Here is a 21,181-nt window from a genome sequence, read left to right as displayed (position 1 = left end):
GTCTAGAGTGTTAGTGGCCCTAGTGGCGCAGGATACGTGTCGGAAGTAGTAAGGTAGGACAATTTACAGTCTCCCCGTGTTAGTCTCTGCCCACCAGAAACACTGCCTCTGGGTGAGCGGTTTCTTGTTTGTTTATGGCCCCATTTTAAAGTTTCTTTGAGTGCCAGGGTGGTGTTGGCTTGTGGAGTGATGTAGACAGTGGTGATAATTACGGATGAGCGCTTTCAATGGGGTATTCTATATCAGGTCGGCACAAGCTTGAGATCTCCTTCACACTGGAAGCAGCACGTCAGTTGTTATTTCTGAAAATACACTCCGCCTCCTTTCCTCAATTTCACCAGGACTCTACCTCGTCTGCTGCATTTTGGTAGCCCATGAAACAAAGGAAAAGGGTCCTTCATGACCAGTGGAACTTTTGAAGTCGTGTTTAAAGTCGAAATCGACGTCAGTAACTATCGATCTGATGTCCAGAAATGCTTGGCGGGTCATTTGTGATAATAGTATGAACTTTCTGTACCAAAGAAAGTGAAGTGTGCTGAGGGGCCCCCGTGTTGAGGGGTGTGATTTGAGGGTCAGCACGGCAGATGTGTGGTTGCCTACCCTCACCACCTGAGCTGCAGTCAATGAAAAGCATTCTCACATAGGTGGTTCATCTTGTCCAGGTGGTAGAGGGCAGTGTGGAATGCAATAGAGATTGCGTCATATCTGTTGGGGCGGTATGCAAATGTGAGTGGGTCCTGGGTGTCTGGGATGATACTTGATGTGAGCCATGACCAGCTTTTCAAAACATTTCATGGCTACAGATGTGAGTGCTATGGGACGATAGTCATTTAGACAGGTTACCTAGGCGTTCTTGGGCACAGGGACTATGGTGGTCTGCTTGAAACATGTAGGTATTACAGACTGGGCCAGGGAGCGGTTTACAATGTCAGTGAAGACCCTTGCCAGCTGGTCAGCGCATGCGCTGAGTACGCATCCTGGTCATCCGTATGGCCCTGCGGGCTTGTGAATGGTAACCTGTTTAAAGGTCTTACTTACATCGGCTACGGAGAGTGAGACCACACAGTCGTCCGGAACCGCTGATGCTCTCGTCTAATGCGTGGTTCTATGTGGTTTGCCTCGATTAGCGTCAGAGCCGGTGTAGTCCGATTCTATGTTACTCGTGTATCGATTTATAACTTATCACATAACGCACACACGGGGGCACACCTCCCAACAGAGCTACTAAAAAAAGATTTGGCTCCAAAATATATTTTGTCATGATTCCTCTCGTCCCTCCTGTTGCTAGTGGTCCTTTTTAGGGGGGGCGCAATGTAAAAAACAATGGGGGGGGGGGGGGGGGGGGGGATAACGATGTATCACAATGTTTTATGGGTACTTAGTCACGATTGGACAAAAGTTGACATCGCCCAACCCTATTGTGAGCTATCAAGTTTTGATTTCCAACGAGAGGAAATCGTTGGAATTTTTCCTCATTAATCCACGCAATTACAGTTTAAATAATTGTCTGCATAATTAGTGGGGGACGACATGTTTACTGTTGGCTTGTTTTTAATTGATTACATTAGATTTAGAATCCTGAGGTGAAATAGCCTCCACAATTGTAGTTCCTTCAAGTAGAACATTTCAAATGTGTTTTCTTTGTTTTTAGGTTTTCCTGACGAAAAGATATGATCAATTCATTTTTTAAACTCTCTCTCGGCTTCTCTCCAGGACCAGGTTGATGCTGCAGTCAAACAGCTGCTGGCTTTCAAAGCTGAGTTCAAACAGATCACAGGACAAGAGTACAATCCAGGGATGATCCCTCCTGACGCTGCCCCAGCCAAGAATGCCCCCACTGCCTCATCCTCCTCTGCCTCAGGCCTATATGAAAGTGTGACCAAACAGGGAGACACTGTTAGGAAGCTTAAATCTGAGAAAGCACCCAAGGTAAGGTGGAGAAGTGTTCACTAACGCTTTACTTTAACCCTGCAGGTATTGGATATTATTACGAGGTTATAATGGATTGTATAATGGACTCGTCACTCCTATACGTATATTTAACTTATTTAACTAGGCAAGTCAGTTAAGAACAAATTCTTATTTAACAATGACGGCCCACCCCGGCCAAACACTCCCCTAACCGGGACGACGCTGGGCCAATTGTGCGCCGCCCTATGGGACCCCCGTTCACGGTCAGTTGTGATACAGCCCGGCATCAAACCAGGGTTTGTAGTGACGCCTCTAGCACTGAGATGCTGTGCCTTAGACTGCTGCACCACTCGGGAGCCCGTTATTTATGTATTATCTCTGTATTTGCTCCAACTGTTCATAACGGCTCTAAATTTTTAGCTCCTTCATCCCTGATTTCTCCTCCCTAACGTCTGTATTTGATCAATCGCTCCACAAAGGACCAGGTTGATGCTGCCCTGAAGGAGCTCTTAGCCTTGAAGGCAGAGTACAAACAGGTGACGGGTCACGACTACAAGCCAGGAGCTTCCCCTGCTCCTGCCCCAGTCCAGAGCAACCCAGCCCCCGCTCCTGCCCCAGTCCAGAGCAACCCAGCCCCTGCTCCTGCCCCAGTCCAGAGCAACCCAGCCCCCACAGCCACTTCTGGCTCAGGCATCTATGAGCGCGTGACTCAGCAGGGTGACCTGGTGAGGAAATTGAAGACCGAGAAGGCCCCCAAGGTGAGACCAACAGGAAGGGATGATAGGTTGGCATACATTAGGCACGCGTTGGATGAAATGCTTCATAAAATATTGAATGGACATCATGCCTGCTCTATTGCAATTTTTTTATTTTATAATATGAACAGCTTTATTAATGAATTTTCGGTAGTTGAAAAGAAAGTGACATGACTCCTTTTATCTTTGTCCCCGCCCTCTCAGGACCAGGTGGACACCGCTGTCAAGCAGCTGCTGTCACTCAAAGCTGAGTATAAGCAGGCGACTGGCCAGGACTACAAACCAGGCGTGGCCCCAGCTGTCAGCCCTGCCCCTGTTCAGGCTAGCCCCGCCCCCCAGGACCAGTCTGGTTCCTCCCCTCAGGCACTCTTCACCCAGGTTGTCCAAAAGGGGGAGCTAGTGAGGAAGCTGAAATCAGAGAAGGCTCCTAAGGTAAGTGGGATTTCGTTTCACTTTGCAAACCTATGACCAAAAATGCTGAAACCGTGTTGGCGAGAAGCTATTCAGATGAGGAATACTGGACTTTTGGTGCAGGTACCTAGTATAGCTAACTATAAATAATACCATTTATTATATAAATCTTTGCTAACAATTATTAATCAGATTTAAGTCTTAATATTGTGATTTAGGGGTAACCCTAATTGCTAGTAGATTGATGAAATGCCACAGGCAGACCTCATAACGCAATATAAAATGCCACCAGGACCAGGTGGACTGTGCCGTGAAGCAGCTGCTGGCCCTGAAGACTCAGTACAAGGCCCTCACCGGAGAGGACTACAATGTTGTGGCTGCCGCTGGAGCCTCGAGCAGAGAGGACAAGAACCGCAAGGACCGAGAGAACAAGTCTGAGAAACAGGCAGGAGGAGGAGGAGGAGGAGGGAAGAAGCAGCAAAAGGGAGAAAAGGGCAAGGAGGCCTTGTTGGGAGGCACAGGGGGAGGAGGAGATGGTGGTCCCAAGAAACAGACACGGTGAGAGAGCGGGATGGATGGATGGATGGAGGGGAGGGCACAGGGATGGATGAATAGAAATCATTGGGACTTTAATGGAGTGAAGATTTGAAGATAGCGGGATAGATGGCAGAGATGGAGAGAGAGAGAGTGTTGAACATATAGGGGGTGTACTGCTGAATGTATGTGGTCCTGTATGGTCAGTTGGTAGAGCTTGGCGCTTGCAACGTCAGTGTAGTGGGTTCGATTCCTGCTGCGGTCACCAGTAAGAAAATGTATGGCAGCAAACATAATATTCTTACCTGTTTGGTTTGACCTGCTGCGCAATAAGCTCAACACATTGCTCCTATAAATGTTTCAAATTGTTATCGCACACAGTGAAATACCGTCAGGGCCTTAAAAGCATTCAGAGGAGGCCTAGTAATATTTTAAATGAAAATTGCGTTAAGTTATTGAACATTACTTGTTCAAATTCATTGCTTTGTCTGATGGGGAAGGGAAAATAAATGAAAAGTGGAATAGCTATTCAATCAGGATCTGGGGAGAATTTTGGAATGACAGCATGATTAGCCAAGCCGACTTCTTATTTTATTATATATATTTTCTTTTTTTATTCCCACGGCTTCCGGACCCTCTAGCTAGCAGGCTTTGATTAACGTCACCACTGTATTAAATCAGCCAGGAGTTGTTGCTGAATTTCTGCAGTTTTCTGTTTGGCTAGCTGAAATAAAGGTACACTATTGTAGAAAGCTTCTCTTGGATTTAAAAGCAACGAACGGAACATCTTATGATTGACAATTTAGCTGGACCGGATGATACATTTATGGTGAGTGTTTTCACTGTTCCATATAGATGAGTTTGATTAATCAACTGGCCTCCATAATCACCCGACCTCAACTCAGTTGAGACAGTTTGGGATGAGTTGGACCGCAGAGTGGACCGCAGAGTGAAGGAAAAGCAGCCAACAAGTGCTCAGCATACACTACCATTCAAAAGTTTGGGGTCACTTAGAAATGTCCTTGTTTTTGAAAGATAAGCACATTTTTTGTCCATTTAAAATAACATCAAATTGATCAGAAATAGTGGAATATTTAATGGCATATATACATAGGCGTACACGGGCCCATTATCAGCAACCATCATTCCTGTGAGAATTTTATCATTTTAAAAGGCTAATTGATCATTAGAAAACCCTTTTGCAATTATGTTAGCACAGTTGAAAACTGTTCTGATTTAAAGAAGCAATACAACTGGCCTTCTTTAGACTAGTTGAGTATCTGGAGCATCAGCATTTATGGGTTCGATTACAGGCTCAAAATGGACAGAAATTGACCTTCTGAAACTTGTCAGTCTATTCTTCTTCTGAGAAATGAAGGCTGTTCCATGTGATAAATTGCCAAGAAACAGAAGATCTCTTACAACAGCAGAGTTCCTCTGTCCAGTGTCTGTGTTCTTTTGCCAGAGCTGCAAAGAAAAAGCCATATCTTGACTGACCAATACAAATAAAAAATTAAGATGGGCAAAAGAACAGACACTGGACAGAGGAACTCTGCCTAGAAGGCCAGCATCCCGGAGTCGCCTCTTCACTGTTGATGTTGAGACTGGTGTTTTGCGGGTACTATTTAATGAAGCTGCCAGTTCAGGACTTGTGAGGAGCCTGTTGCTCAAACTAGAGACTAATGTACTTGTCCTCTTGCTCAATTGTGCACCGGGGCCTCCCACTCCTCTTTCTATTCCGGTTAGAGCCAGTTTGCTGCCGTTTCCAGCTACAATAGTAATTTACAACCTGAGCAATGTCTACACTGTATTTCTAATAAATTGTATGTTATTTTAATGGACAAAGAATTAGCTTTTCTTTCTAAAACAAGGGCATTTCTAAGTGACCCCAAACTTTTGAAAGGTAGTGTATGTGGGAACTCCTTCAACACTGTTGGAAAAGCATTCCAGGTGAAGCGGGTTGAGAGAATTCCAAGTGTGTGCACAGCTGCCAAGGCAAAGGGTGGCTATTTGAAGAATCTAAAATTGTTTAACACTGATTCCATATGTGTTATTTCATAGTTTTGATTTGATGTCTACACTGTTAATCTACAATGTAGAAAATTGGAAAAAATAAAGTAAAACCCTTGAATGAGTAGGTGTGTTGCCAAGAAAACTCAAATGTATTAGTTTAAAACTAACTTTGAGTAATCGATTATACTCCCCTAGCAAACAAACTAATCGATTCTGAAAAACCTCCGTTGAACTCATCACTGATCTAGTTTTTTTTTTTTTTTTTTTTTTTTTTTTTTGCAGCTTGGCTGCTGTGAAAATTTTGACTTAAGTTAGCTAGCTAAAAGTTTGGCCTTCAACCTTGTTGGCTCAATTATGAAAAGTTAAAAACGCATTACAAAGTGTATCAATATTTTTTTGGTTTTAGCAATACTAATTAAGTGCTGTAATTGTGTGTTTGACTTGATCTGAATGAGCTGGGAGTGTATTGCATTATTAAAGAATAATCTCATGCATGTAATGGTGGGTTGGGATGGCAGGCTGTGGCCAGATGAGATTGTTGTTGCGTGCGTGTGAACACATAACATTTTTGGACTAGACTCTACCACACTATCTACCAAGAGTTTATATTTTTCGTAGCCGTCTATTTACCACCACAAACCGATGCTGGCACTAAGAACGCACTCAACGGGGGGGCGCTAGAGAGCGTGCTATGGAGTAGACGTGCTTTGCTAGAGCTCCGCTCAATTTTGAAACAAATGAGTATTTATCTTAACCTCTCACAACCTATAACTTCAAACAAATATGACAAAGGGAAAAGGCACCAAAAAAGGGGGCGCTAAACAAGATAATTGGAATGAGATAGACAACGAACCAATTTCAACGTCGCCGACCCACGAGGAGCTAGCTGAAGAGGCTAGCTTCCAAGAGTTCCCCACAGATCCTACTCAAAGTGACATACTGGCTGCCATAAACTCACTAAGCAAGAAGGTGGACACAAGGTTGGCTGATATCTCAAAGAGTATTGGGACTTTGGCCGAAACTGTGAAGGCAACTAAGGGAAGGGTGCACGAGGTTAAGCAGACGACAGTCGATCACGAGGCCAGACTACAGGACATAGAGAAACAGTGCGCAACGTTCAAAAATTACAACAAAACCCTGAAGGCCCGACTGGAAATGCTCGAGTCGCATTCAAGACGCCAGAACATCCGAATATGTGGGATCCAGGAGGACACTGAAAAAGGGAAACCCACTGAATTTGTCTCGGAGCTGATACCGGCATTGCTGGGGAGTGAACACTTCAAAACGGCCATCCTGATCAACCGCGCACACAGATCACAGGCAACGAAGCCGGCCAAGGGCGGGCCACCAAGGCCATTCATTGTAAGGCTGCACTATCCCCACACCAGGGATCTCATCCTCAAGCTGGCTAGTCAAAAGTTCCCCCTTAACTACAACGGAGCCAGGGTGTCTTTCTACCCAGATCTTACCTTGGAGGTGAGGAACCAACGGAAAGAGTATGATGAGGTACGCAACAAATGCAGGGCGGCCAACATCCGATATGGATTCCTCTTCCCAGCCCGGTTTAAGGTGACAGTCGAGGGAGCAACACGTACGTTTGACAACGCAAAAGAGGCCGATCTGTTCTTGACAAGCAAGCTCCCCGGCTGAGGATACAGAACGGCTGTGCCAGCCGGCTAAATGGCCAAATACAGGCCAGAAATGTGTTTGAATTTAATTTCCGGCCTATGTCTTTTCGATCAGAAGATCAGAAATTGGGACTTATATGATAGGTGAGATGTTGTGGCTAATATAGCATTGTTTGGCATGTCATGTTTTAGCGCCACTCACCCCCTAACGTGAGAGTTAAGTTAAGTGTTATTTAATATTAGTTTATATGCGGGGCATCTATAGACGACGAGTTAGTTCAAGCTGTATGTCTAGACACCCTAAGGTTTGTGTGTTAGCCAAGGAGTGCTTCGTTTGGGGAAGTCACTCAGTAAAGGGACGGGAGCGGGGAAGGGGTTTGTGTTTTATGTTCACGTTTTTTATACAGGTGGCATGACAAGCTCCCGTACGGCGGGATGTTTTTCTTCTGGGTTTTGTATGACAGCAACAATTTGCTCTAAAATAAGAAATGCCACAGTGACCGAGCACAGAGTAGACCTAGTGGAATAAAGATAGTCAGCTGGAACTGTAATGGCTTAGGGCATGTCGTGAAACGAGCTAAGGTTTTTTCTCATCTTAAATCACTGGGTGCTGACATAGTGCTTCTTCAAGAAACTCATATTAAACGCTCCGCGCAGGCCAAGCTACGAGTCGGCTGGATCGGTCAGATATACCAGTCTAACTTTGATGCAAAAGCGAGAGGGGTAGCAATCCTGATAAAGAAAAACATTCCTTTTGTTTACTCAACCTCGATTTCAGATCCTAATGGTCGGTATATTATTGTGGCTGGTACACTGAATTCAAAACCAATAACCTTGGTCAATTTATATGGACCCAATTTCGATGATCCATTATTTTTTCAAAGGGTATTTAAGGCCATACCAAATATCTCGGATACAAGTGTTATTGTTGGAGGTGACTTTAACTGTACGTTAGATCCTCTTTTAGATAAACAGCTATCAAGGTCACTTCAACAATCAAATGCCAGTGTCTGTCTAAATACATTGATGACAAACCTTAACATTGTCGATATTTGACAAAGATATTGGCAAACCGATTGAAAAAATATATTTCCGACATCATACACCCTGACCAGACAGGTTTTATCCCGGGCCGAAATATATACTACAATTTGAGACGCCTTTTCAACGTAATGTATCATGATCATAAAGTTGAGGCAGTGGTAATAGCTCTTGATGCAGAGAAGGCGTTTGATCAGATTGAGTGGAAGTATATGATGTCGGTTCTGGAGCATTTCGGGTTTGGAAAGGAATTTATTAATTGGATAAGAATTATTTATGCACACCCAATGGCGTCCGTGGTGACCAATCAGGAAATGTCGCAGTCATTCCGCCTGTTCAAGGGGTGCCGACAGGGGTGCCCTATTTCGCCTGCTCTCTTCGCTATAGCCATGGAACCCCTTGCTACTTGCATTCGGGCATGTGCCGATATAGATTCTGTCAAAATAAAAGACACACAGCACAAAATTTCCCTATATGCAGACGATGTTCTTTTGTTTTTGTCCAAGCCTAAAACTTCTATTCCACCCTTACTTAACTTGATAAACACATTCGGCTCCTTCTCTGGCTACAAGATAAACTGGCAAAAAAGTGAGTTGATGCCAATATCACGGCCTGTGGATATGCAATTTCTGCAATCTACCCCGTTTAGAACAGTGATGGACAAGTTCACAAGCCTTGGCATTGTAGTGACAAGAGACCTTGATCAGCTATTGAAAGCGAATTGGGACATGAAAATATATCAGCTTAAACAAAATATAGATTTTTGGAAAACTCTGCCTATTTCCTTGGTTGGTCGTATAAACGCTATTAAAATGGTTGTCCTACCCAGGTTTCTTTACCTCTTCCAATGTCTACCCAATTTCATACCACAAAGCTATTTTAAGAAACTGGATTCAATGGTAACTCCATTTTTATGGGATAACAAGGCAGCCAGAATTTCAAAGAAGCATTTATGCAAGTAGAAGATAGAGGGGGGCTTTGGCCTTCCTCACTTCAAACTGTGTTATTGGGCTGCTAATCTGAACATTGTGTCTTTCTGGAGGGAAAGTTGACCTGCGATGAGACAGAAGGATATGCCTTCATGGCTTTTGATCGAGCAGGCCTCCTGTCAACGTTCCTCACTCCCTGCACTTGTTAATAGCCCATCATATGTGAAAAAAGCCACTTATGACTCCAATCCAGTCATTTGTCATACGCTTAGGATCTGGAAACAGATGAGGGATTTTCTTAACATACCCACATAGACAGCCCGATTAGCCTGAATCATGCTTTCCACCCTGCATTGGATGATGTGGTGTTTTCACAGTGGAGGGAGAAGGGGCTCACAACAATTGGTAATTTATACATAGATGGTCAGTTAGCTTCATTTCAACAATTACAGGGAAAGTTCAACATGCCAACAACACATTTTTTCAGATACCTCCAAATCAGGAATTTCTTAAGGACACATATCCCACAGTATGGCATGAAGCCAAATAGTCCTACATTAGATAGCTTGATCCTTGTCAAACCCCATTCAAAAGGGTCGGTCTCTAGACTGTATGATGTGCTACAGGCCCACATAGAGGTATCCACAGACACCATTAAAAGGGCTTGGGAACAAGAACTTGGTTCAGAAATCTCAAATGAGGACTGGATAGAAGCTCTCAGAAATATAAACCACAGTTCAGTGAATGCCAGACACAACCTTGTACAGTTTAAGGTGATACACAGGTTACACTACTCAAAAGTAAAACTGCATAAAATATTCCCGGACACCTCACCACTGTGTGAGAGGTGCAAGCAGGAGGAGGGGACGTTGACCCACTTATTCTGGACATGCCCTAAATTACATGCTTACTGGGCTCTCATTTTTGATTACTTATCTAAGGCCTTTGATAGAGTTCTAGCCCCAGACCCATTGATTGCTCTGTTTGGTACAGTTGATGGGAATAACCAGGAGGGGAAGGCTGTCTCTCTTTGTACTCTATTAGCCAAAAGGCTCATATTGCAATTTTGGAAATTGGAGACTGTACCTACCTTTGAAATGTGGTTACGGGATTTAGGGAATGTAATACATATGGAAAAGATTCGATACAACACCTCCAATAGAAGTCCATTGTTTTACAAAATATGGCAGCCGATACTGGATAAATGGTCTAGTCCCGCTTCATAACTGGGCTGACGATCTGCTGCTACTCTGTGCTGTACTCCACTCAATATTTATTTTTGGCTTAACTACACTGCTTGTAATGACTATATGCTGTCTTCTTATACATGTACCACCTAATAGGATTTTGTTTTATTTTGTGTATGTGTGAGTTAACTTTTGTTTTGTCCTCTAAATTGGCCTTCCCATTCAACAGTACAATGAATGTCATTGTTTGTATTGCTGTCTTTTTTACTTTATTTTTATTGGAAAATAATAAACATATTATAAAAATTAAAAAAAGAACGCACTCAACGAGCTGTATAAGGCCATAAGCAAACAGACTGATTACCAGGACCTATACACAGAGCATGCGCTGACCAACTGGCAAGTGTCTTCACTGACATTTTCAACCTCTCCCTGACCGAGTATGTCATACTTACATGTTTCAAGCAGACCACCAATAGTCCCTGTGCCCAAGAAAGCAAATGACTATCATCCCAAGCACTGACGTCGGTAGCCATGAAGTGCTTTGAAAGGCTGGTCATGGCTCACATCAACACCACCATCCCGGGAAACCCTAGACCCACTCTAATTCGCATACCGCCCCAGCAGATCCACAGATGATGCAATCTCTATCGCACTCCACACTGCCCTTTCCCAACTGGACAAAAGGAACAGAATGCTATTCATTGACTACAGCTCAGTGTTCAACACCATAGTGCCCACAAAGCTCATCACTAAGCTAAGACCCTGGTACTAAACATTGCATTGTTGGTTAAGGGCTTGTAAGTAAGCATTTCACAGTGTTTCTGGCGCATGTGACAAATAAAATGTGGTTTGATTTGAGCTGGGCGATATGGAGTTGAGGGCTTTGGCTGTGTAATTGTCATGAATTACATAGGCTATTTGGCATGATGATTAACTTAGGAGCCATGCTTCTGAAGGCCAAGGCCCAATAGGCACAGTCCGCTACTGATCACACAACGTAAACCAAATGCAAAAAAGCACAGATCAGAAATAAGACTTTAAACTCACTATAATCTGCACTGTGATTTAATTGGAAAATGTACTTTAACATTATAGGTTCTAATGAGCTGATTATTTAACCTGGGTTAAGTAAACTGAGCAATGCAAGGCATTGGATAATATGCCTTCCCATTGATTTCACATTTATTGGTTATTTTGCTAATTTCTCACTGCCATTTGCTCATGCAAAATGTCACCCTAATGATGTACGTGTCTTTTCCTAATTCAGACTGGGGCTGGAGGCTAAGAAGGAGGAGAACCTAGCTGATTGGTACTCTCAGGTGAGTGTGTACTGTGCATACAGTGCCTTCAGATATTATTCACATCCCTTAAACTTTTCCACATTTTGTGGTTAAAAAGTGGGATTAAAATAGATTTATTTGTCATTTTCTGTCAACGATCTACACAAAATCTCTGTCAAAGTGGAAGAAAAATTCACGTTAGAATCACCATTGGCAGTAATTACAGCTGTGATCTTTAGTCTTTCCACACCTGGATTGTGCATAATTTTTTTATTTTTTATTTTTTTATTTTTTTATTCGAGCTCTGTCACCATTGGTTGTTGATCATTGCTAGACAACCATTTTCAGATCTTGCCATAGATTTTCAAGCAGATTTAAGTCAGAACTGTAACTCATCCACTCAGGAACATTCACTGTCGTCAACTCCAGTGTAGATTTGGCCTTGTGTTTTAGGTTATTGTCCTGCTGAAAGGTGAATTCTTCTCCCAGCGTCTGGTGGAAAGCAGTCTGAACCAGGTGTTCCCCTAGGATTTTTCCTGTGCTTAGCTCCGTTCCGTATCTATTTTATCCTGAAAAACTCCCCAGTTAACGATTACAAGCATACCCATAACATGACGCATCCACCACTATGCTTGAAAATATGGAGAGTAGTACTCAGTAATGTTTTGTATTGGGTTTGCCCCAAACATAACATTGAGGACAATCAGGGGAGAAGGGCGTTGATCAGGAAGGTGACCAAACATAACATTGAGGACAAAAAGTTAATTGCTTTGCCACATTTTTTGCAGTATTACTTTAGTGCCTTGTTGCAAACAGGATGCATGTTTTGGAATATTTGTTTTCTGTACAGGCTTTCTCCTTTTTACTCGGTCATTTAGTTTAGTATTGTGGAGTCACTACAATGTTGATCCATCCTCAGTTTTCTCCTATCACAGACATTAAACTCTGTTATTGTTTTAAAGTCACCATTGTCGTCATCGTGAAATCCCTGAGCGGTTTCCTTCCTCTCCGGCAACCAAGTTAGGAAGGACACCTGTGTCTTTGTAGTGACTGGGTGTATTGATATTTATTTCTGATCCAAAGTGTAATTAATGTTAAATTCCTGTTTTAAGTTTCCCTATATTTCTGTTATTACGGTGCTATTACTCTATTATTCTGTTGATTGGCCTGAGTGCAATGGCAACCATGCATTGTGGAAATACGGTTTAGTAAACGTTGTTCAACTGAAACCTAGTCGTTGTCATAACTTCATCATGCTCAAAGGTATATTCCAATGTCTATTTTTATTATTTAAAAAATGGACCCATCTACAAATACAGTGCAGTCGGAAAGTATTCAGACCCCTTGACTTTTTCCACATTTTTAAGTTACAGCCTTATTCTAAAATGGATAAAGACTTTTCCCCCCTCATCAATCCACACACAATACCCCATAATGACAAAGCATTTATTTTAATTTTTTTACTGAAACTGAAACGTCACATTTACAGTATTCAGACCCTTTACTAAGTACTTTGTTGAAACATCTTTGGCAGTGATTACAGCCTCGAGTCTTCTTGGGTATGACGCTACAAGCTTGGCACACCTCTATTTGGGGAGTTTCTCCCATTCTTCTCTGCGGATCCTCTCAAGCTCTGTCAGGTTGGATGGGGAGTGTTGCTGCACAGCTATTTTCAGGTCTCTCCAGAGATGTTCGATCGGGTTCAAGTCCGGGCTCTGGCTGGGCCACTCAAGGACATTCATAGACTTGTCCCGAAGCCTCTCCTGCTTTGTCTAAGCTGTGTGCTTAGGGTCGTTGTCCTGTTGGAAGCTGAACCTTCGCCCCAGTCTGAGGTCCTGAACGCTCTGGAGCAGGTTTTCATCAAAGATCTCGCTGTATTTTGCTCCGTTCATCTTTCCCTTGATCCTGAGTAGTCTCCCAGTCCCTGCTGCTGAAAAACATCCCCACAGCATGACGCTCCCACCACCATGCTTCACCGTAGGGATGTCCCAGGTTTCCTCCAGACGTTACGCTTGGCATTCAATCCAAATGGTTATCTTAATTTCATCAGACCAGAGAATCTTGTTTCTCATGGTCTGATGTGCCTTTTGGCAAACTCCAAGCGGGCTGTCATGTGCCTTTTTTACTGAGGAGTGGCTTCCATCTGGCCACTCTACCAAAAGGCCTGATTGGTGGAGTGCTGCAGAGATGATTGTCCTTCTGAAAGGTTCTCCCATCTACACAGAAACTCTGGAGCTCTGTAAGTGACCATCGGGTTCTTGGTCACCTCCCTGACCCCTCTCCCCCGATTGTTTTGTTTGGCCAGGCGGCCAGCTCTAGGGAAAGATTTGGTGGTTGCCAACTTCTTCCATTTAAGAATGATGGAGGCCACTGTGTTCTTGGGGACCTTCATTGCTACAGAAATGTTTTGCTTCTGTTCCCTAGATCTGTGTCTCGACACAATCCTGACTCAAAGCTCTACAGACAATTCCTTCGACCTCATGGCTTGTTTTTTGCTCTGACATGCACGGTCTTGAATCTGTGTTTGAAATTCACTGCTCGACTGAGGGACCTTACAGATAATTGTATGTGTGGTGTACAGAGATGAGGTAGTCATTCAAAATCTTGTTGAACACTATTATTGCGTCCATGCGACTTGTTAAGCACATTTTTACTCCTGAACTTATTTAGGCTTGCCATAACAAAGGGGTTAAATACTTTTGCCATTTCAGATTTTCATTTTTTATACATTTTTATTATTTCATTTTTTATTAATTAAAAAAAAAAACTTTTTGACATCATGGGGTATTGTGTGTAGGCCAGTGGCAAAACAATCTAAATTGAATCCATTTTAAATTCAGGCTGTAACACAAGAACATTTGGGAGGAAAAATCAAGGCGTGTATATACTTTCTGAAGGCACTGTATATGAAAGTGATGTTTTTTGTTTGTTTACGAGTCAATAAGGTTTCCCTTCACGTGCTCCCCATTTACCCTTAACTCTGCCCTCCACCTTCCCTCCTCCCCTCCAGGTGATCACCAAGGCAGAGATGATTGAGTACTATGACGTGAGCGGCTGCTACGTGCTGCGACCCTGGTCCTACTCTATCTGGGAGTCCATCAAGGAGTTCTTTGACCGCGAGATCAAGAAGCTGGGTGTGGAGAACTGCTACTTCCCCATGTTCGTCTCGCAGGCTGCCCTGGAGAAAGAGAAGTCCCACATAGCTGATTTTGCCCCAGAGGTGTGTGTGTGTTGGAGGGGTGATGGGTGTTCCTGACATCTTGTGGTGAGATGTGGTATCGGTGTGTATCGAGCCCTATTGGAAATCCTGGTCCTCGCTTCTCCAGTGATTTGTGTGTGTGTGTGTGAGACCACCATTTTGTCTTTTTGGAATGCTCAAGAAGATCTCCTTTTAAAATGATTTGACACATTTGTAGTTAACTGTGTTTGTGTCTTCTGGCCTCAGGTTGCCTGGGTAACACGGTCAGGGAACACTGAGCTTGCCGAGCCCATCGCTGTCCGACCCACTAGTGAAACTGGTAAGAGACACACACCTTCCCACCTTCTGTCAGTCCGTAAGGTTGAACTTGATGCATTGCATTTCCAGATGCTTTTCTCTGTCTCAAAAGCTTTATTTTATGGGTGTATATCATGACACAACTGCTATATTTTTTATCCATGACGCTCACCACTTCTACCCGGTCTCTCTTCCATACATTTCTAAATGTACTAATTGACACTGACCCATAGGGTTGGGCGGTGTCCAGATTTTCATACGTCATACAGTTTCTGTACCATGCCTGGGTAGACGGTAATCCCGAATGTGCACACAAGGGACGCCCTACTAACCCATGTGTTCTATCCTCTTCTTTTTACAGTGATGTACCCTGCCTACGCCAAATGGGTCCAGTCCCACAGAGACCTACCTATCAAACTCAACCAGTGGTGCAACGTTGTGGTCAGTGTCCACTCCACTAATGATCATTGTCATGTTCACCATCATCGTTTGGGTCAATTCCAGGGGGAAAAAATCTAAATGGAAGAGCCCAAACGTACTTGAAATGGAAGACGCCTCACCATGTCCAGTGTTTCCACGGTCTTTTGGCAGAACCCTTTAGGATAACTTAACAGAACGGATCCAGAGTTTCACTCACTCGTTTTCTCATTTATTTATTTCTTCCTCTCTCCCTCAGAGGTGGGAGTTCAAGCACCCCCAGCCCTTCCTTAGGACCAGAGAGTTCCTGTGGCAGGAAGGACACACGGCTTTTGCCACCAAAGAGGAGGCCGCGGAAGAGGTAACGAGGTCATTTTTTATTTTCAGCTGTCCTTGAGACTAGAGTTCTTAACTTTTCAGTCTTGAATGTTGAGTTTGGACTTGTCATGTCTGGAGAGTGCGTTCAAACAGTATTTGAAGGCAGACTCGGTAAGTCTCATTTACGCCATTTGTATTCATGACATATCACTGTCGGAGTGACAAAACAAACACCCAGGTAAGATGTCATAATGTGCTCGGAGAGTTTTCGAGCAGTAGCTGAGCCAGCCACCCTTTGATCAGGCAGCTGGTGTTCGAATTTGCGTGTAGCCTACAAGCGTGTAAATATCTATAAGCAGTAAAATGTCATCATTTACATCGGCAACGGTAGTGGCTTAATCGGCTTGATCTCTTGATCTCTAGCTAAACTAGCTAGCTAGCTTGCTTCACCTACCAGTAGTAGACAGAGCTGGCTTTCGTTATTATTATCCGCTCAACTAGCAAGAAAATATTCTCAATCCCTTGCTGAATGAAAATCGCCCACAATTCCAATTTTGATTTAGAAGTTCAAGCTAGCAACATCAAATCCTGCGCATCATCAGCTGTTGCACACAGACAGACGCACAGACCGATTGACAGCCAGGAGCCAATGTTATTAACCGTTACAACATGCGTTTGTCAGCTAAATTACACTTTTTTTCTTTATCACTCATTTGAAATGAGTCTCGTTTGTAATTCTAGGGATATAGCTAGATATATGTATTGTTGAGTGTTGCTGTAGTCGTGGATGGATCAGAAGAAAAGAGAACATGCCACAGAGAAATGATCAATTGGCCTGTGTGTCATAATTACTTGGAGAAATCTGACCTGCAATTTGTGAACCAAGCTACTGCTCTTATCATTTGTAAAACCGTCATTTTAATCACTTTGAAGTGACCCAAATGGCAAATGAATCTTTCATCTATACATTTAGAGGTGTATAAAACCAGAAAGAAGTGACATATTTGGGGCTGGAGTCTGGCTTTAATGTTTTGGTATAAGTTGAATTAGGCACAGCTGAAGTATTTGAAAGTGTACGGTTTTGTTGAAGTCAGTGTTTCCTTTGCACTGGCCAAAATGGCTGCCACAGTTTACCTGTAGTTCATGGGCCCTGCATGTTTTTTTTACATGGATTCTGGTGATACGTTTGTACTACATACAATCACAACGAATATGATACGATAAGTTTGTCAGCTAGTTAGTACCTACCAGTTTCAGGACATTTTTTCCCCCTCAACATACTTTTTGACCCCCCCCCCCCCCCCCACCCCCTTTAGTCTTTTAATAAATACTGACTCATCTTCTCCCCGTCTGTGTGCATGTGTCCAGGTGTTACAGATCCTTGACTTGTACGCACGGGTCTACGAGGAGCTGATGGCCATCCCTGTGGTAAAGGGCAGAAAGACCGAGAAGGAGAAGTTTGCAGGAGGAGACTACACTACCACCGTGGAGGCCTTCATCTCTGCCAGCGGCAGAGCCATCCAGGTACACTTATAGGCTGCCGCCACATTTGGATTTTGTACCACAAAATTCCGGATTGAGACCGTAGTTGTTTAATGGGAGTAGGTGTACGCAAAATGTCGGAAGGTCCTATAAAATTGTTGGAGCCTTCAGCCATAAGTTCTTATATCCATCACGTTCATTCAGACATGAATTGAATTAAGCCCATCTGAAGTATTTGAAAGTCAAATTCAGTGCTTCCTTTATAATGGACAGCACTGGCCAAAATGTCTGCCACAGTGAACCTGTAGGTAACGGGCCTCACATCCCATTTTCCATGGACGATGGGGATATATTTGTACTACGGACAATAGGGCCTATTTGTTGATTTCAGATTTTTCCTATCTTTTCCTAGCCCTTTGTAAGCAATCTATAGGTAGTTCTCCTAAAATGGCTAGAGCCTTCAACAGTTCTTGCCCATGGTTAGTTCTGACCCAAGGGGGAAGAGGCCTAATAGAAGACTAGGGGAAACTTGGCATCTTAGCCGAAAAACCAAACCAAAGTCACTAGCTTCTAATGCAGTTTTATACAGCACAGTTTAACACACTCTATCAGCAAAACAACCTCTTAGGGACACTTGTATTGATGTTTAAGTAAATGTTTCTTCTTTCTCTCAGGGTGCCTCCACCTTTCTATCAATTCATCTGAATGTAAAAATATGAATCATAAAATATATATAAAAAACAAGTTAAATGGTTCTCTTTCTCTCAGGGTGCCACATCCCACCACCTGGGCCAAAACTTCTCCCGGATGTTTAACATCGAGTTCGAGGATCCCAGGAAGCCGGGCGAGAAGCAGCTAGCCTACCAGAACTCGTGGGGCATCACCACCCGCACTATCGGCGTGCTCACCATGGTACATGGGGACAACATGGGCCTGGTGCTGCCCCCCAGAGTTGCCTGTCTCCAGGTATGTTTTGATTTACATTTTGATTCCACCTTTATTTTACCAGGCAAGTCAGTTAATAACGACTGCCTGGCAAAAGGTAAAGAATTTCACCTTTTTTTTGGCCCTAGTCAAATTCTATAAACCTGCATTTTCTCCCGCTCTTCTCTGCCAGGTGATCATCATCCCGTGTGGCATCACAGCCTCCCTGCCTGAGGCTGAGAAGGAGTCTCTGCTGGCCCAGTGCTCCAAGTACCTGGCCCGGCTGCAGAGGGGAGAGACCCGGGTAAAGGCCGACCTCCGAGACAACTACTCTCCCGGCTGGAAGTTCAACCACTGGGAACTCAAGGTAAAACCACCACTCATGGTCTTGTGTGGCTAGACAACGTCAGGGTCGTGGGTTCGGTTGTCACTGGAGTCATACACTAAACATTTTTCACTCACTGCACTGTATGTCTCTTTGGATGAAAGTAGATCTTAAGTGGTGTATATTATTATTATTATTGTTGTAATAATCCCCCAGAACCCTTTTCTAGGTGCATTAGAAAGTTTGCAGCCTTGTCTCATTCAGCGCTTCCTCTAAAATGGACCGCACTGGCCAAAATAGCTGCCACAGTGAACCTGTAGTTCATGGGCCTCATGTAACTTTTCCATGGATTTTGGGGATAAATTTGTACTTCTGACAATTGGTTGATTTCAGGGATAAACTTCTCGTCAGTCCAATTGAAAGGAAACGTCTGCATCTCTATCCTCTCTCTCCTTCGCTTTCTTTCTTGCTCTCTATCCTTCTCTCTCCACCCCTCCTTCCATCCCTCTCTCTCAGGGCGTGCCCATTCGCCTTGAGGTGGGTCCTAAGGATCTGAAGCAGGGTCAGTGTGTGGCCGTGAGGAGAGACACGGGGGAGAAGATCACCCTGCCCGAGGCAGACACCGAGAAGAGGCTCATACAGCTACTGGAGGACATCCAGACCAACCTCTTCAAGAGGTATGCGTATGCTGATCCACACACACACACCTACTGGAGGAAATCAAGGCCAACCTCTTGTAACACCCACAATCCCTCTCATTCTCTCTCTCGCGCGCTCTTTGAGCTACCGCACAGGTGCTAACATGCGCGCGCACACACACACACACGTGTGACCTTTTGAATAGTGTGACTAAAATGCCTCCTCTTCCTCTGTGTTGCAGGGCATCGGACGACCTGAACAAACATATGGTGGTAGCAGACTCTATGGAACAGTTCCAGAAAGACCTGGACCAGGGCAGGGTGTGTTACGTTGAAGTTTGTTTCTGTTAGATTCCCAATCATCAGCTGAATCGTTTCCATGTCTGGCTGGCTTAAGTAGTATAAACAAACTGACTTACATTTTATTTTTTATGTTGATAACCACAGATTGTCCAGATCCCCTTCTGTGGAGGCATCGAGTGTGAAGACTGGATCAAGAAGACCACTGCCAAGTAAGACTCACTCAAGTACCACTCAATGACTGGGATGCATGCTAACATTCACTGACTATACCAAACATTAGGAACACCTTCACATCAAGATGCGTTATCTGCTCTAAGTGAAGTGTTACCAAATGTAGAATGAAGTTGATAAAATCGGTCACCTCCCTAACTCCTAGCCCCTCGCTCTCTCTCCCCCTCTCCAGGGACCAGGATCTGGAGCCCGGTGCCCCCTCCATGGGTGCAAAGAGCCTGTGTATCCCCTTCAAGCCCCTCAAGCCCCTGCAGCCGGGTCAGATGTGCGTCAGCGGCAAGGAGGCCGCCCAGTATTACACCCTGTTTGGCCGCAGCTACTAAATACAGTCTTAAGTGGCCTCCTCTCCTCGATCTGGGATATGAGAGAAGTGGATAGGTGAAAGAAAATACTTGTGACCAAAGATTTGTTTTCACCTATCATGCGCTTTCGAATCAGCAGAGATGGAGAAGAGACGAGGAGATGAAGTCTCTTTAGACTATTGAGATACACCCAGAGTCAACACCTTGTCGTGTGTTCCTTTCCTTTTGACCCTAACCTTGCAATGGTGGCCTAACCCCCCAAGATTGACAAGACACTCTCCATAGTCAGCTATTTTATCCCACTAGCCCCAAATGTAACAAAAATGACCTTTATACCCAATGACACAATCTTTATATTTTTGTCCCTTTCTCACTCCCACCCTACCTTATCTCAGGACCTTTTCCAGGTAGGAAGATGACATGGTACTCAGGCAAGATGTTTCAGTATCTCCCCACTAACTGAACTGATAGCGTAGCTATTGGGGGTATGCTATAGGTGGGTGGTGAGGGTTGACCCCTGGCGGTTGTAGCCACTAGCCACATTTGTCCCCAGTACAAACTCATAGGAATACTGCATACAACATGGAATAATGGACTATCACATACATGTAATTACCTGTACTCTTGAGTTCCTCTAACGCAATTCTAAGACTTTTCTATAATAAAGGGATTCTCAAATTCCACTGTATAGGCATTATCATTTGAGAGCTGTTTTACCTGTACATTATCTGCACGTAATCTGTAAAAGGGTGGATTGTGTTGATGATCGTCCAAGCGAGTCAGGAGGAAGAGGGACTTGTTCAGGTGCGGACAGGATAGAAATATTTGTTTTATGTTCAGGTGTGGAAAAGTGAAACTGTCCACTTTCCCAGAGTTTTTTTTCACATTACAAATGAATCAGTGATTCCAAAGTCAGGCAGTCAATTGAGTTTTATTTTACTATTGTAGGCTACAGTAATTTTTACCTCAATATAATTGATTTGTAACATCATGCACAATGATGTGCCAAATATATGATTTACTGCATTGTTATAGATCGGGTATTCCCAAACT

General features: G+C 43.8%; 1 protein-coding gene, 2 non-coding genes and 1 pseudogene across 3 annotated transcripts in view; all 4 read left to right on the top strand.

The window, feature by feature from the left end:
• eprs1 (glutamyl-prolyl-tRNA synthetase 1) overlaps positions 1-20,816 on the top strand; it is a 68,392-nt gene extending 47,576 nt beyond the window's left edge. The window contains exons 19-34 of the mRNA XM_038967513.1: positions 1,714-1,929; positions 2,391-2,669; positions 2,871-3,098; positions 3,370-3,635; positions 11,680-11,731; positions 14,703-14,912; positions 15,138-15,210; positions 15,550-15,629; positions 15,865-15,966; positions 17,292-17,447; positions 18,174-18,371; positions 18,523-18,696; positions 19,171-19,331; positions 19,535-19,613; positions 19,740-19,804; positions 19,999-20,816. Of these exons, the coding sequence (XP_038823441.1) occupies positions 1,714-1,929; positions 2,391-2,669; positions 2,871-3,098; positions 3,370-3,635; positions 11,680-11,731; positions 14,703-14,912; positions 15,138-15,210; positions 15,550-15,629; positions 15,865-15,966; positions 17,292-17,447; positions 18,174-18,371; positions 18,523-18,696; positions 19,171-19,331; positions 19,535-19,613; positions 19,740-19,804; positions 19,999-20,149 (2,490 nt within the window). The 3' untranslated portion in view covers positions 20,150-20,816. The remainder of the gene's footprint in view (positions 1-1,713; positions 1,930-2,390; positions 2,670-2,870; positions 3,099-3,369; positions 3,636-11,679; positions 11,732-14,702; positions 14,913-15,137; positions 15,211-15,549; positions 15,630-15,864; positions 15,967-17,291; positions 17,448-18,173; positions 18,372-18,522; positions 18,697-19,170; positions 19,332-19,534; positions 19,614-19,739; positions 19,805-19,998) is intronic.
• On the top strand, positions 16,998-17,126 carry LOC120023860 (annotated as a pseudogene).
• LOC120023859 lies at positions 17,633-17,775 on the top strand. Its single transcript, XR_005472782.1, has one exon. It is a non-coding gene; the product is annotated as a small nucleolar RNA SNORA5 (small nucleolar RNA).
• On the top strand, positions 18,899-19,035 carry LOC120023858. The gene has a single exon (XR_005472781.1). It is a non-coding gene; the product is annotated as a small nucleolar RNA SNORA5 (small nucleolar RNA).
• Positions 20,817-21,181: the final 365 nt, after the last annotated feature.

The sequence above is a fragment of the Salvelinus namaycush genome, chromosome 28, assembly GCF_016432855.1.
Source record: "Salvelinus namaycush isolate Seneca chromosome 28, SaNama_1.0, whole genome shotgun sequence".
Taxonomy (NCBI): domain Eukaryota; kingdom Metazoa; phylum Chordata; class Actinopteri; order Salmoniformes; family Salmonidae; genus Salvelinus; species Salvelinus namaycush.
This window is presented reverse-complemented; position numbering and strand designations above follow the sequence as displayed.